Source organism: Pyxicephalus adspersus, chromosome 3 (genome assembly GCF_032062135.1).
Source record: "Pyxicephalus adspersus chromosome 3, UCB_Pads_2.0, whole genome shotgun sequence".
Taxonomy (NCBI): Eukaryota; Metazoa; Chordata; class Amphibia; order Anura; family Pyxicephalidae; genus Pyxicephalus; species Pyxicephalus adspersus.
This window is the reverse complement of record NC_092860.1, coordinates 29,279,578-29,295,373: the sequence shown is the minus strand read 5'-3', so window position 1 is coordinate 29,295,373 and position 15,796 is coordinate 29,279,578. Positions and strand designations below refer to the sequence as shown.

At 36.6% G+C, this 15,796-nt stretch overlaps 1 protein-coding gene across 1 annotated transcript in view; it reads right to left on the bottom strand.

The window, feature by feature from the left end:
• Nucleotides 1-698: 698 nt before the first annotated feature.
• The window catches only part of LOC140325964 (uncharacterized), a 39,838-nt gene continuing 24,740 nt past the window's right edge, over nucleotides 699-15,796 (bottom strand). The window contains exons 8-15 of the mRNA XM_072404100.1: nucleotides 15,136-15,305; nucleotides 11,615-11,769; nucleotides 10,609-10,686; nucleotides 8,964-9,153; nucleotides 7,636-7,763; nucleotides 6,705-6,821; nucleotides 1,826-1,936; nucleotides 699-1,708 (exon numbers count right to left, since the gene is read on the bottom strand). Coding sequence (XP_072260201.1) covers nucleotides 1,582-1,708; nucleotides 1,826-1,936; nucleotides 6,705-6,821; nucleotides 7,636-7,763; nucleotides 8,964-9,153; nucleotides 10,609-10,686; nucleotides 11,615-11,769; nucleotides 15,136-15,305 — 1,076 coding nt within the window. The 3' untranslated portion in view covers nucleotides 699-1,581. The remainder of the gene's footprint in view (nucleotides 1,709-1,825; nucleotides 1,937-6,704; nucleotides 6,822-7,635; nucleotides 7,764-8,963; nucleotides 9,154-10,608; nucleotides 10,687-11,614; nucleotides 11,770-15,135; nucleotides 15,306-15,796) is intronic.

Sequence of the window (15,796 nt, the reverse complement as noted above, 5' to 3'; positions counted from 1 at the left end):
GAGAGTGGATGGGCTGGGTCTACACTGACTGCTCACACTCCTCTCTACAAGTCTAATAGTTCTATGACTCTAAGACAAAACACTGGCTGATTACAAGGCACTAACAGGCTAGTAAAGGAAAGAATATGCACAGAGGGTAGAAATGACAGCCACTTCTGAAAATTCTGCCTGCCTTTATCATGCAGTTCCAGTGGCTCAAAGGGCACCTGTCAGCACAGGGTCACTTGCTACACCGTGTGGTCTGATAGTTGACCTATTGGATCAGGGAATACTTTGAACAGAAGTTAAGCCACTTCAAGAAACTGGAGGTATATTAAGTATATAGCAGAAACATTGTGCATCCAAGTGACTTTGTACTAATAGGTGGCCTCTAACAAATTCACTGATCCAGGTATGTAGGTGTTTCATCTAACTTCACTTGCTGCATGTTTGTTCAGTAATTTGACTCAGAAAGTAATGCAATTACAGCCAGCCTGGCAAAAAGCATTTGAAAAAGATCAACAATGGCAGCATACCTATATAGACCTGTCACGGTGGGTTTCCCTTAAGCTGAACAGATATAAAAGTTACAAATTAATGTACCTTTGTAATAATTCATATTTATTTTTTAATACAAGCAGTTAAAATACTTGAATATGATCTTGTATCAAGTACAAAAATATTTATTTCTTATGAAAATCTGTTTTAGAGCACACATATGTGTTCAAACTATAGATTGAACATTGATCTGGAATAGTCTTTCGATTGCCGTTACTGACCAGTAACAAGTACCAGTATGCAGATCAGGGAAGCAAGCAGTTTGAACTCCTAATTCACATACTTGTTCCAGGTCTGTGTGTTTCAAAGTTCTTAAACCAGTGAATCAGCAGAACAGCCAGGAAACCAGCGTTTGCAATATTTAGCTATACCAGCTCACTCATTAGCAATGTCACAATCAGAATAAATGATTGCATTGTAATATCACTTGTAAAGATCTTCCAGAATGCTGAAAAGTGTATACAAGTGATTGAGGATCATTGTGTTTTTTAACAAGAGGAGTAATCTTTACTGTATAAGTGCCAATAAAAAGATCTACCAAAGCAAAGTAGAACAGGTTAAAAAATCATGATGCATGTGAACTGATGTCTCTTTATAATTGATTGGAGGTCTGCCTACATATACCTGGCTGTAGTTTAGAAAATCAGAATGTTGTCTGAAAAATAAATTATGTTTATATTTAGTCTTAAATATTCCAGAGAAACCAAAGCAATGGTAAAATCGAAGCAAAGGATCATAAACTATATAAAAGAAACATATATTCTGGGAAACAAAGAATAAAAATACATATTATGCTTGTTATGCTTGTCAAAAATCATTTTATTCAGGGTAAAATAAATACTACAATTATATACTAAATACAGGGCACATATCCACATATCAGCATTTTTGGAGAAACCCCAATAACACAGAATGAAAAATGTCTACAATTGTTTGATACAACATACAAAATATATGTAAATCAGATGCAAAATGTCTTTTTATATAAAACCTTGAAGTGGAAATGTGGCTAATACAATAGTAAAAGACATGGAACAATGATCTTCATTCTCCTAAAATATTTCCAGCTGGTATAGAAAGATCATGAAAAATTTGGAAGGATTTTCTAAATTGTTTAATACGTTCAAGGTCAAAAGAGATGTGACAGCCATAGAGATGAAGCACCTTCAACCTGAAAAACAGGCAATGTGTAATGTGAAATGTGCCATTTCAACAGCATCACATAAACTGTATCAAAAAGAAGCAGCCCCATAGAGAATGGGAACTTTGAGAGATTTAGTTACCATACCTTTTGCAATTTTTGCACAGTTTTTCAATGGCATCAGATGTAACTTCCTTGCAGAAATTGAGCTTCAAGCATTCCAGGGAATTATAGCAATAGCTAGCTAGCAAACATACCCTGCAAAGGAGAATGCAGTTCACAGTTTGTATACACTTATGCAGATAACTAACACAGATTCAGTATAAAGAACCCCACTCAAAACCAATATCCTTTCTTTAAAAAGTTGTATAAAATATTATTTAGAATTTGAAGAGCTGTTCACTTTCATGTGAATGGATGATGACATCAGCCTGTTCCCAGCATCCAGCAGCATTGTTCAGTCTGGATACGGCTTCCACTATTACAGCACACCAATTCCCTCCCCTTCTTTTTTAATTACAATAGGATTTACAGGTTTACAGTTAGGATTGGGTAAGACTGGGCAGTTTGGGAGCAGATAATTTCCAACTTCTTAAATATTTACATGACAATATAGTGACGCATGGTGGCTCATATGGCTAGCATTTGTCTTCACCTGCCTTGCAGCTTCCAGGTTCAGATCTTGGCCGGGATACTATCTGCATGGAGTACTCACATGTTCACATGGGTTTCCTCTAAGCACTCTTGTCTCTCCCACCGCTCCAAAAACATGCAATAAGATGCCTGGCTACCCCAAAGTTTGTCCTTGGTATGTGTGGGAAAAAAAGCATAAAAACCAAACTGCTAGTATAATATGGATGTGTAAGATTAATAAAAAAAAATGATGTAATCCAATGTGGAAGAACATTTGGCCCATGAAACAAGTACTGTGTCTACCAAGTTTGCTTTTATACACTGTTTATTTTCAGTTTTCAAACTGATTCCTATTAGAATTAGCCTTGTTCAAATTTCAGTTTAGATGGCTTTTATTCACCTTGCTGATTTTGTGCCTCACAAGTTGTAAATCTAATGGATTTGTTACTATTACTTGTTAGCTTACTGTGCCATTTAATTTGCCATGGAAGGTGAGATCTTGGCTTTTTAATGCAGACTGAGACACTGCAGAAATAAGAGTGACATTTTTTTTTATATTCATTTTTCCATTACTAAGTAGTTTATCTATGGAAAATTAGCTTTACTTTTGGAAATCACACCTGTACAAGTATACTGTAGTGTGTGTTTATTTTCTTATTTGTTCTTACTAAGAAACAGTAAAACAGCACTGTCCTGTACACATTTGATTTTATTAGCACTCACCATGTATACATGGACAACGAAACACAGCCAATCCTCAAATACACAAGTGCCTGGGAAAAAGTAAGGCAGGTGCATCTTTCCATTGTTTTAGTATATGGACCCTTGTTGGTCCAAGATTCATGTTAAGAGCCACTGAAAATGAATGGTCAAAGGAACCTGAATTGATATGCCAAAAAATGTATCCATTGCCTATAGAAAAACCTGCTTACATGTGTGGGTAGTCCTTTAGCGAGCATTCATATCAGAATGTTACATTGCATTAGGGCAGTTATACATTTGCAAGTGAATGTGCAACATACACAAAACCAACTTTGCAGCAATTTATGCCAGCACAACAATAGTATGTGACCCTGAGTCCAAATATGCTGCAATGATGTCAAGATGCCCTGGGGTGTATTGACAATGAAGGCATTGCAGCAAAACAACCTATATAATGTACATTACTACCTGTAGCTGTAATAGAAGCATTGTGGGTATGTGGCTTTATAAATGGGCCCTTAGTCCCCTACACTTTACCAATGAGAGGTCTATTAGGTGCATTGTGGCTACATGGAGCCAGACTTCTAGATAATGTTTTGTTCCTAAGCATTGCAGGGAATTGTTCAATACATCATCAGACAGATTGAATTTATAGAAGTAGTGTGGTATACAGCCAGAGAATCACAGTATCCACAGCATGAAAATCCAGCATGAAAATCCACAGCATTCAACACTTCTGCAAAAATATGATTATATGTCATTTGCATTTGCAATATAGGCATTATTTTTATGAATAATATTACACAGTATTTATATAGCGTCATCATATTACACAGCGCTGTACAATGTCTATAGTCATGGCACTAGCTGTCCCTCAAAGGGCCTCACAATCTAATGTCCCTACCTCAGTCATATGTTTGGGGAAGCCAATAAACCTAACTGCATGTTGTGGGAGGAAACCCATGCAAACACGGGGTGAACCTGCATACTCCATGCAGATAGTGTCCAGGCCGAGACTTGAACCTTGGACCTAGCGCACAAATCTATATGGAAGTATCACACCGCTGAAATGTGTTATACAGTGTGCTCTTGTAGTATGATAATATATAGGAGGTCCTAACATTCATACATTTTCTAAATACAGCAATTAAGAAATGGCGACCTATGCAATTCGTTTTCAGCCAGCAAAGAAGGGGTAGGTCACTTAGATACCAATAAAAAATTCTCCACAATGAAGTCCTCATAGCCAGTGAGGGGCTCATTGAGGAATTTTGTATTCTGCATATAAAAATGAAAATCAAATGGTACTTGTTGCCATAGCAGCTCTCCTTTCAAAGCACAGAAAATGTAATGATGGCTAAAATAGGAATGGAGATTGAAAATGTTTTGAAAAGCTCCTAGGATTTTCTTATTTTAGTATTTTAATTAGTAGACCATTATTCAATAAATGATGAATAGTAAGGGTCCTCATTATACCTGGCTGCACGCTATTATCATAGGATCCTGTGACTCATAGACTCTTCAGTAACAGTCAGCAGTTCATCACTGAATTTTATCCATTTTTTATGAAATCTCATAGATGGTAAAACCTATTTTAATTACTAGGAATATTCATTTTTTATGTGTAAAGCTGGGCTCCAGGCAAACAGATAAATACACAGATTAAATACATAGATAGGAGTTATATATGTATTCCTGTTCATCCAGTTCTGAGACTTATAGAACTCTATGACAGCACAGTCCTGTCTGGCAGGGCAGAAGACTCAATTTTAATGTGCTGAAGATTAGGAACTTTTACGGGTCTGCTCGCCTTTTACAACTTGAGACTGGACAATAAATGGAGAAGAGGATTACTGATGAGATTATCATTGGGTTTCTCCTCCTATCAGTATTCTCCTTGCTCTGCAGAACAACAGATTAGCTTCTTGTTCTGCTTTTTGCTTCCCAGGTTTGAGCTCCTGCTGTATAGAGACTCCAAAAGGCTTAAAAAACATTGAGTTCAGGTACCTATAGTGATTCATTTTAAAAAATGCATTGCAAGTTAAAGTTGAATCTGCATTTTCCTTTCCTGCTTTCTCCTTCCCACCTTACCAATATACTAATGACATTACTTTAAAATAAAACTTTGTTTTCATTGCATAACTTTTTGTAAATCCATAATCATCATGCCTTTGTGCTCCTCCATGTAATGCAGGCAGATCATAGTGGACGTATCCTGAAGGGTGCTAAAAGCTGTAATAATGCTTGAATGAAATCCAATGATAGAAAGTAGTGGTCCAGGGATAATAAGGACAATATGTCGCTGGATGTCCTCCAGCCAGAAAATGACCTAGGCACAGTCTGACTTTCTACAAGTTCTAATGCACACTCACACAAGCTTACATTGTGCAGTAAAAGTATGTAATTCCAGTGCAGGAGAGGAGCCTGTGCAAAGGTTAGGCTGAAATTCAGCTATATTAATGTAATAAATAATACAGGGTTTCATTCATTTGGATCTTTTATAATTATCTGGAGCTTTAAGGAACATTCCATATTTTTTTAGGACTGGAAAGTAAAGGTGCTAATAAAATGTCTTTTCTCCCAAGCATAATTTGTATGGTAGAGTTTTTTCTCCATGTGTCTTTATAAAGAAATCCCATAGTCTGTTATATATCATTGGCAAGGCAGAGAGTTTAAAGTCGAATGTTGGGACAGAGAAAAACTTTATATTTAAACCCAGAATGGCTATGAGGAAACTCAGGAACTTTCTTCAGAGATGATCTAGACTGATGTGACCACTGCAGTGTATTAACCTACTTCCATTGCCCCCTCATGGAAGTATTAAAGAGAATATGTAAGTTGCCATTACTGACCTAGTTTTATCATATCCATCTTGCCTAGTTTGTTCGATCCATCTGATCTGAATCACTGACCAAGAATGAATATACAGGTCAGGTGTTTAGCTAATTGGGGGACACCTTGTCACACAGTTATCTGTATGCTGGTGTGTTAATGACACTACTACTGACATCAAAAGAACAACTCTACATCCTGGTAGTAGGGCATTCTTTACAACACATCAATGGCAGTATTTTTACATAGTGGGCCTGATTTATTAAAGCTCTCTAAGGCTGGAGGGGATACACTTTTATCAGTGAAGCTGGGTGATCCAGCAGACCTGGAATGGATTGCTTAAAAGTAATTTGCTATTTGTTAGCAAAAATTTTGAATCCTGGACCAGATTATTTCCAGGTTTTCCCAGCTTCACTGATGAAAATGTGCCTTGGAGAGCTTTTTTAAACCAGGCCCAATCTCTCAGTAATAGGTCTGCTTTAATAAAATGTGTGATTTATTCCCTGCTGTTGTGGAGTCTAACCCAGGGATTTTACCATTTTTATATTCACATACTGTATAGGAAAAACACATCACATGCTTACAGTAATTGTTGCAAATGTAGGAAACTTTAAAGTTCTATAAGGAAAAAAAATTGTAAAAGTTTGTTCACACTAGGGAGGAATTCACTACATGGTAATGTGTGTGCCAAGGGTTGGTGTCCAGTGGTGCCCTTTACATACCCAGTCAGCAGAACTGTGGTGCTTTAAATCACAAACCAATCTGAATGTGAACAAAAGATGCATGCATTTCCTTTTTTGTGTGCTTCCTTATGATAGAAAGTATTGTTTTTCTGAAAATAAAATGCTTTGGAACGTACCCCCTTTTTCCTGTTCCTGTTGAACTAAGATCCAGATATTGAATCTGTTGGCAGCTTCTTGCTAGTGATTGAATTCCTATATCTGATATCTTTTTACATCCACTTACGTCAAGATACCTGGAGGCAGAATAAACAATGCAGAGCATAATCATTTATAAGGAAACCAATATTGCAATACTCTTACTGTATTCACAAGCACAGATCCAATTTTGTTTCATTAGATCACTTAGCAGTAGGGCAGGTATTGGTTTCTCAAAATGTAACCAAGATTTGTAAAGAAAGGCACATTACAGCAAATGTATTCAGTGGGATTTATTTCTTAAGGTGGTAAAGACTGTTTATCCATCAAAGTGAATGTTAAATTTGAAAAGTGAATGTTCAGTTAATATCATAAATCTGTGTTCATATTTATAACTCAGTTATGTGCGAGACAAATTGGAAACACAGGGTTTTGCCTCTAACACCATTAGTGGATTACAGTGAGCATTGCTACAGCTTATTTACTAAACTCAGTAAATAATCAGTTTGCTTAGCAATAAATTATGCTGTTAACTAAGTAATGCTAAATAGGGATACAAGATAAATAACACAGGACAAGCAACCCCTTCTTTAACTAAATTTGTAAAAGAAGACTCGAGCTGTTGTTATAAGTCATAGGGGCTATGACATCCTGAACAAGCAAACACTGTGTTACTGATGCACCTTGCAATATGTGTCAATTTGTAAATTTTAAAAAAATTCATATAAACCAACGAAATTATGTCATCAGTTTATCAACTTGTATACTTAAAAAAATAAATATGTAGCCCATTATCATTTCCCATTTTAGGGGAAGCCCATATGTAGATCAAAGAGATGCAAGGTGATAGAAAATTGCATTTTTCACTTTTTTTAAATTGTAAGCTTTAACCAACAATATAGTTTTACTTACTTTATTGTTCTGAGGTAAGTGCTGATTTCCACTAGACTAACGTCTGTTACTTGTGGGCATGAACTGAGAGTCATATTCTCAAGCTTTGGGCATTGTTTCACAATATAATGAACTGCACGATCTCTTACCTGCATTACACAAAATAACATCATGACAAATAACATTATGCATTCAGTTACACATATAGTTTTTGTTGTCTGAAGTATGGAGGGTAACCTATAAATCAGCGTCAGACTGTCCACCAAATGGACCAAATGAAATGTTAGTGGCCCCTATCTCTGGGTGGGCACGTATAATGCTTGGTAAAGATGGATTCCATTCTAGAAAAATGCATGTGAAATGAAGACTTGTTCATGTGCTTTTCAAAAGATATTTTGAAAATACATTTAGAGCTCAGGTAAACCTCACAGTTTTTGTTAATGTTTATGTAGTATTGATTTAGTGCAAATTTTAGCATCAAGGTATTTATTTAGCAAAACCATACCAACATAATATAGAAAGCGCATCAGCATGTTTTATTTAAAAATAAATATATTTTGGAAGAGTCAAAATGTGGACCAATCCCAGGAAGGAGTGTTGTCAAATTGCTTCTGAGGCTCATAGGAAGCTGCAACTCTTTGCTTGGAACCAGTGGTCAAAAGCAGCCAATTATGGAATACTAGACAATTTTTAGGCCCCAATTGTTTTATATGAAGTCATTCTGGCTTGCATAAACAGGTGACAAGCTTTATTGGGTATATAATCCCCCACCTACCCCATCCTGCTCCTTATTACTGTTTTTTTTCTTTCAAGACCCAAACATTTGTTCCCATAGACAGTACCCTGTGTAAACTTCTCATTACCCATAAAAAGTTCACAAATAAAGTTATAAAAATGTACGGACAGCATTGGGAGTCTTGGGACAGGTGGGGAACACCACATTCTTTCCACCATAATCACGGTTAATGTACAGTTAATCATAGACCAGTCACCCACAAAGTTAACCTCCTTTCATCAGGGCATGATCATCTCATACACAAGCCCAAAATGTACTTGACCAACTTTATGCACTAATACAGTTTTTGCAGATGGTACACCCTAATCTGCTTTACTGTAAACCAAACATTGAGAAAAGTCACAATAGAACAGACTGCAAAGTACTTTGTAAACTAAATCTGAATAGTAAGGGACCCTTTAATGACTGCATTTAGTGGGCATGGCAATATTAATAAGATTGGTAAAATAATCATGCCTCATATTAATACTAAAAATGCATATACTTATAGCTAAACTGTTTGTAAAATTATATAACTGTTAACCATTCTTTTGCAAAATTCAAGCAAACTTACCACATTGAGACCTGTCAAATTCAGTGTCTTCATCTTGTGAAGGTTGGATGCTATCTTTGTTAGACAAACATCAGTAACTTTCGGTATTCTGCCAATGTTCAAGTTTTCCAAGTGGGAACACTCAATAGCCACGGAAAACAAACTCTTAGTGGTGAGGGCATGGCAGCCAAATACTTCTAACTTAATGAGACTGAAAAAGTTACAATTAGCAGAAGACAATGCCTAACCTATTTTATTTGTCAAAAACAAAAAAAAATACATATCACAAATTTACCATATTTGATCTCATGTATATCAAGTGCCAGCCTGACAAATATTTGGCTGAATATTGTTCTACTTTTTCAATTTATTTTAATAATTACAGACTCATTACATTACAGAGCAATGAATTGCAATTTCTCTGGAATTTTAAGACTGATTCAAGTGGTTTCAATCAGAAATGGAAAAAACATATCAATTTAATTTTATACTATATCTTTTAGAGGACAAGAACAACCAAAAAAATTCTATCAAGCCTCCATACAACAATCTAAGTGAGACCTACCATTTTGAAGTGAACTTGATATGAAAAGTTTAATAAAGTCTTTGGTATACACAGACAAGCAGATTCAAAAAATATTAGGAAATATTCTAAAGTAAGCCAGTTCAATGTAAATTTGTCACACCTACCTGTTCCTCACTAAGTCAGTTCTGACTCTGGGTGTGCCTGCGCTCCCAAGCTTTATCAGTTTCACCCATCTAACCGGCCAATCAAGACAAATAGCCTCTTAATTATCCCTGGCTATTTAGCTAGCTCAGACACAGTACTCAGTGCAACGTGTCTCCACTGGTGTCGAGTCCCCTGGCTCTGTCCTTGTGCTGGTCCAGTGGTCTTCTCTGTCTGCCTCCTGTTGCTTCTATTGTCTCCTGTGTTCCCTGTGTCTGAGTGGTCTCTGTGTCACTGGTGTCTATTTCCTGGATCCCTGGTATTTGACCCCTGGCTTGTGACCTGACTTTTCTTGCTTGCTGCCTGCCTTGACCCTGGCCTCCTGACAAATCTTCTGCTTAGTGATTTGCTACTGTGTATCATCCTGCCCACCCTGGTGTGCCCAAGAACCACAACCTGGCAGAAACCAGCAGCACAACATCCTCACCACTAGAGGCTCTAGAGAAGATCTGGTTACCACTTGGACTCTGCGCCTTGGCCCTTCTAGGCACTCACACCACTTCTGTGCAATCTGTAGTGCCCCCTAGTGGCCATGTCTCCCAAGCGTGGCAGAATTCAAGTGTACAGTACAGGTAGAAGGTGACACAGGCACTGTAACATTGGTACATATATCTAGTCTAGTTGTAAAAGTAATCCTAAATATTTCCAAAACTTAAAATTGCATTATACCAATGGAAAAGGATCCATTTGTTGAGCAAAGGGATTTTGAAGGGATATAGTGTTGTAATTGGGGTCTCAAACAAAAAACATGTAGCTAGGCCTCTAAATCCAACATACATTCTGAGCACAACACTTCAGCAGGTCTATAGCACAACAGCAGATATTACATATTGTTTGAGGTGTCAGTATAAAATGTTCAAATCAGACTCACCAATAAGATATCAGCTGTCATGTTTTATCATAGCTACAATAAGTATAATATATCCATTTAGCTCATACCTTTTACAATGCATTTTCAAAAGGACAGCGATGGCATGATCTGTAATTTTGCAGCCATTCATTGAAAGATTTTTCAAACTGTGACAAAGAAAAAAGCAAGACAAAATGACATCTCAAAGCTTTTTCCTGCAGTATGTATGCATTAGCCCATACTTGATGAACAGGTAATTATTCAGTCAATATGTGCTTTGGTCACATTCACCCAGCTGTCTGGATCAAAATTCTCAGTGTACTTCCTGCTAGTTTCTCTATTGTTTCATTGGACTCTTATGTCATTGTGTACTATGTGTACTGAAATATCATCTGTACCCTTGAACATAACTAACATAACTAAAGTAATTCAAGGATTGGATATGCAATTTTCTGTATATTATCAAGTCACACAGGCCATCTGCAATCTTTTTAGGCTATTGTTTTTAATTGTGTTGATTTCCTATATTGCAAGGGTTGCATTCACATATAAAAAGCAGGAGGATATAGGTGATTTTAGATCATTAATACTGAATATGGTGTCTTTATGTTGGATGTTCTTGACCCCAAAATACAATTGGAAAAATTATTTCATTTATACTCAAGTCACAACCAGTAAGTGGCCAGACAGGTGTTCTCATAAAATGTGTAACAACCGCTTGCCATTGGAGACATGAGAGTTTGTTACACACTTTACACAAGAACACAGCGTTAACTACTGGTGGGCAACAAAAATGCAGAAAAGATCAAAAAGAGCAGGTGACCAATTATAACCAAAGAAATAAGGTATAAAAAGACTGACAGATTCAGACTGAGCCAATATGATTTCAGTTTTTTTCTCTTTTAAAAATAACATATCATGGATGTATTTATTCACATAATTTTTTGGGTATTTCTAGTGACTATGGTTCCAAATGTTTAATCCTGAGTCAAAGCATTTCAGGTTAAAAATAAGCATTTTGATTCATATTGGGATCGGTTTATATTGAAGTATATATGATAACTAAAGTGTATGCGTATCATATATAATACTTACTGAGCACAACCTTCTACAAGTGCAATGATTCCTTTATCAGTGGCCCCTGTCCAGCTTATATCTACTGATGTCAGATGGGTACAGTAAGCACTGGCGTAGGATAAAACCACGTCTCCTTCAAATCTCAAGCCACTGCAATTTGTTATATTCAGTTCCTATATAGATAAGAATTACAATAATGTGAATCACATGTTATGAAATTTATCAAAATGAGTATTTAAGTTTCACTTAGTTGTTTATAAAAATCCCACATTTTATATTAGTTGTTTCAATTATCAATTTATTCTAAATTTGCCATTCACTGGTAAATTTCTGACATATTGTAGGCTGGTTTTTTGGATATTGTGCCATGTTGAATTTATTTGGTTTTTGTGGTTTTCTTTCACTTTTCTTTTTATATATAAGAGGTTGTGAAATAATTTCTGTACAGAGTAGAAAAGTAGTGCGGACAACATGTAACAGATTCTTTATACACTGCCTAACCAATAATAAAGTCACACACATAATATGTTATTGGTATCCTTTTGATAGGCTTATCCATTGTTACAACATTTATTTTCATCCACAGTTGCATTATTTTTTCACCAAGATCCTGTATTGATCATTGCAGCACATCTCAAAGAGTAATAATTGAGTTTTGCAATCTGAGCTAAGTGCATCCTGGTAATGCCATTCTAGAATATGCTCATGTGAACAGGAAAAAAAAAACCAATGGATGTAAATATCTGGTGATTTAGCATATTCCAGTAGTCAGCTGACCTCGATTTTTGGGCACATAACATTGCTGAACCTGAGACCTAACCAACTGTCACGGCTCCACAAGGTGGTGGACCCTCTGTGTCACCAGCCCAGTAAGTGGAGATGTGTACGGGGCACAGAGTCTAAGCAACAGCCCATCTTCTCTAGAACCTCTAGAGATGAGAATGTTGTGCTGTGAGCTGCTGCCAGGGGCCCCCATGCCCACCAAGGAAGGTGACTGCTAACTAGCAGGAACAAGGTGCGATGCCAGAGCGATAGCCAGAGAACGGTCAGACAAGCCAAAGGTAAGGGCAGGCGGTAATCAGGAATAGCCAGGAAACAAGCCGGGGTCGGTACACGAATAAGTCAGGAACATGAGGTACAAACAGAAACAGCAAAAACCTGGGAGCAAAAAAAAAAGGAAAAAAAGAACCTTTGCCAGTCACTTCCTTATAAAAGAAAGGTCATGTGATGGATAGGCCATGTGACCTGTAGACATCCTAACCCACCACCAGAGGGAGTGCTGGAGGCAGTTCAGGTGCTGTTCACATGTTTGCCAGCAGGTGGAGTGAGTCTGGGAACACTCTAGTCCACTGAGGCAAAGGGGCAACTGACATATGACCTGGACGAGGAAGTAAGCAGTGACTGGGATCCCTGAGCAGAGCATCCCCTAGTCCTGTCCCCACACTGTGACACCAAATGAATCAACTCAGGATCATAACTCTGCCCCAACAGAATTAGGGACTTTTTGGGGCAAGGTAGTGACATTTTTTTGTCTTTTACCAAAAAAAAAAAAAAAAAAATAAGACAGTGGGGTTTTACCACTGCAACCAAAACAAAAGAAAAATAGCCTTTGCTTTAGTTATACTTTAAGCTTTTCATGTTCTTATCCATTTGTTGTTGACAATGTAAGTAGTTTTCTATTTTAATTCCTGAAACTCTATTTTGATTGGAGGAACAATTTTAGAAGAAATAAACAATTAATGAGTAAACAGGTATGTGAAATGCATCTCCTACATTGCCTGTAAATGAACATCCTCGGCTTCTCAATACCAGCTATATAATCTCACACTCCTGCCTGCCAGGTATGGTTCCAGGATGTGGTTTTCTTTTGTAAACAAACACGTGAAAGCTCTTCAAACTTCACTAGATATGGGTAAGGCCGCAATTGTGCCGTGCTTTACATATTACCTGTCCCAGTTCTGCACACTGATGACGTCTGTCCTGTGCTTAACCTACTAACTGAACAGTGAAAACAGTGAATGTAAACAGCAGCCAGAGCCAAAACCCCTTCAGGCTTGGATGGAACAGATTCCTTATTTGTTGCTCAGTTCAACAGAAGATGGTAAAACATGTACAAGACGTAGATTTGTAGCGCATATATGTGGGGACAATACATATTTTACTTTATAGGCCCATTAGAAACATTTGAAAAGTTACTTAAGAACCTTTAAACATCTAAAGAACACCTAAAGCAAGCCCTAAAGTTTGTGTAATCCCTGACTGAAATAAAGCAATATGCACTGACAATAATTGCCATGTGCTTTTCTTTTTCATCAGCTGATCTCCTGCTTTCCCTTGCAAGGACTTCCTGTCTATAAGCATGCATTCCAGCAACTGTTGCAGTGGACCAAAAAAATTGCTGCTGCATTGAAGTTTAATTTTATCATCTTAAAGCAGACCTCTCATCACTTTTTGTTTTACTTTTTATATAAAAAGGTGGATAACCCTTTTTTATAAAGGGACATTTTTACCCATTTTTTAACATTAACATTTTTAACCGGTAGTCTAAGAATTTTCAAGTGATCCGTTAGTGTCAAGATTAAAATTAATACACAGTATTTATATAGCGCCATCATATTATGCAGCGCTGTACAAAGTCCATAATGGTGTCACTAACTGTGCCTCAAAGTCAATCACAATCTAATGTCCCTACCATAGTCATATGTCATTAATGTACTCGAAGATTAATTCTTAGAGGGAAGCCAATTAACCATGTTTTTGGGATGTGGGAGGAAACCGGAGTACCCAGAAGAAACCCATGCAGACACAGGGAGAACCTGCAAACTCCCTGCATGGTGTCCTGGCTGGGAATCGAACCTGAGACCTAGCGCTGCAAAGCGCATGGTGCATGGAACAAGTAAAAAAAATGCAATGCAACATTGAGGTATTATTATTATTATTATTATTGTTAATAATATTATAATTATTATTATTATTATTAATATTATTATTAATATTAATAAAAATAAAAAGGGTTTATATAGCACCAACATATTACGCAGTGCTGTACAATAAATAGGGATTGCAAATGACACACAGATACAGACAGTGACACAGGAGGAGGAGAAGATCCAGCCCCGAAGAGCTTACAATCTAAGGGGTTTATGTATAAACCCCAATAAATTAACTTCTTTTTTTTTGCTCTTTTGGTAACTTCCTGTCTTTTCTGCATGTGCTGCAATAAAATAGTCATAATAACCCTGCCCAGTTCACCTTTGTTAACTACCGAACACCTTCCTCTAAATTGCGGAAATAATCACCGCTTCTCATTAGATAAAGTGCAGTATGTGAGAAATGCAATCCATGGACAAAACGTTTTACTGGTAAGATACTGTAATAAAAAAAACATACTGTATATAGTAAACATACTGTATGGAAACACTTGTAGCATGTGAAATAATAATTATGAGCTTATGTTTTATTCAACGATCCTAAAAACAAGAGAAAAAAATGAAATATGCTCTTAGCTGACCTAATTTGAAAATGTTTAGGGATTTTACCTTAAGGGAAGTCTTGCAATGCTGAAAAAGTTTTCCAAGACCCTCTTCTGTTATGCTTTGGCTCTCATCATGGCAGCGATATAAAGACAGAGATTCTGGGTGATGACATCCTATAGACACTAGACAGTTGTCACTAAGGGAATGGCAGTTTGCAATCTTAATCACCTTCCCTAAATAAGAAGGAAGAAAAACGATAATCCTAATACTGAAAAAGGACACCTAGCATCAAATATGCTCTTATGTTTATGTTGTATTACATTGTATTTTGTTATTTTGTGTTGTGTTCTGTTGTGCTATATTATGCTGAGTTATCTTGTAGTAGAAATCCACTTCCTTTTTCTTTATTATTTATTATTTAATGATTATTTTATTTGTTGTTTAATTGAGTTGTTTCACACCTCAAAGGTAAAGCTGGCCTGCTTACAAGCTATTCAGCAATACTTGTTTAAGCAAAGGTAACAAAAGATATCTACATAAAACACTGTAGTTAAGTGGTATCCTAATAAACATGTATTATATCAAGCATATACAATCTGAAGTAGTTGTAGTAGGCTGGATTTAATGCATATTTTGTCACTCTAAATGAAACATGGTTAAAAATGTTTAACATTATGATTTCTTATCACAAATTTAAAATGAAAATACAAGGTCAGGTGTATCT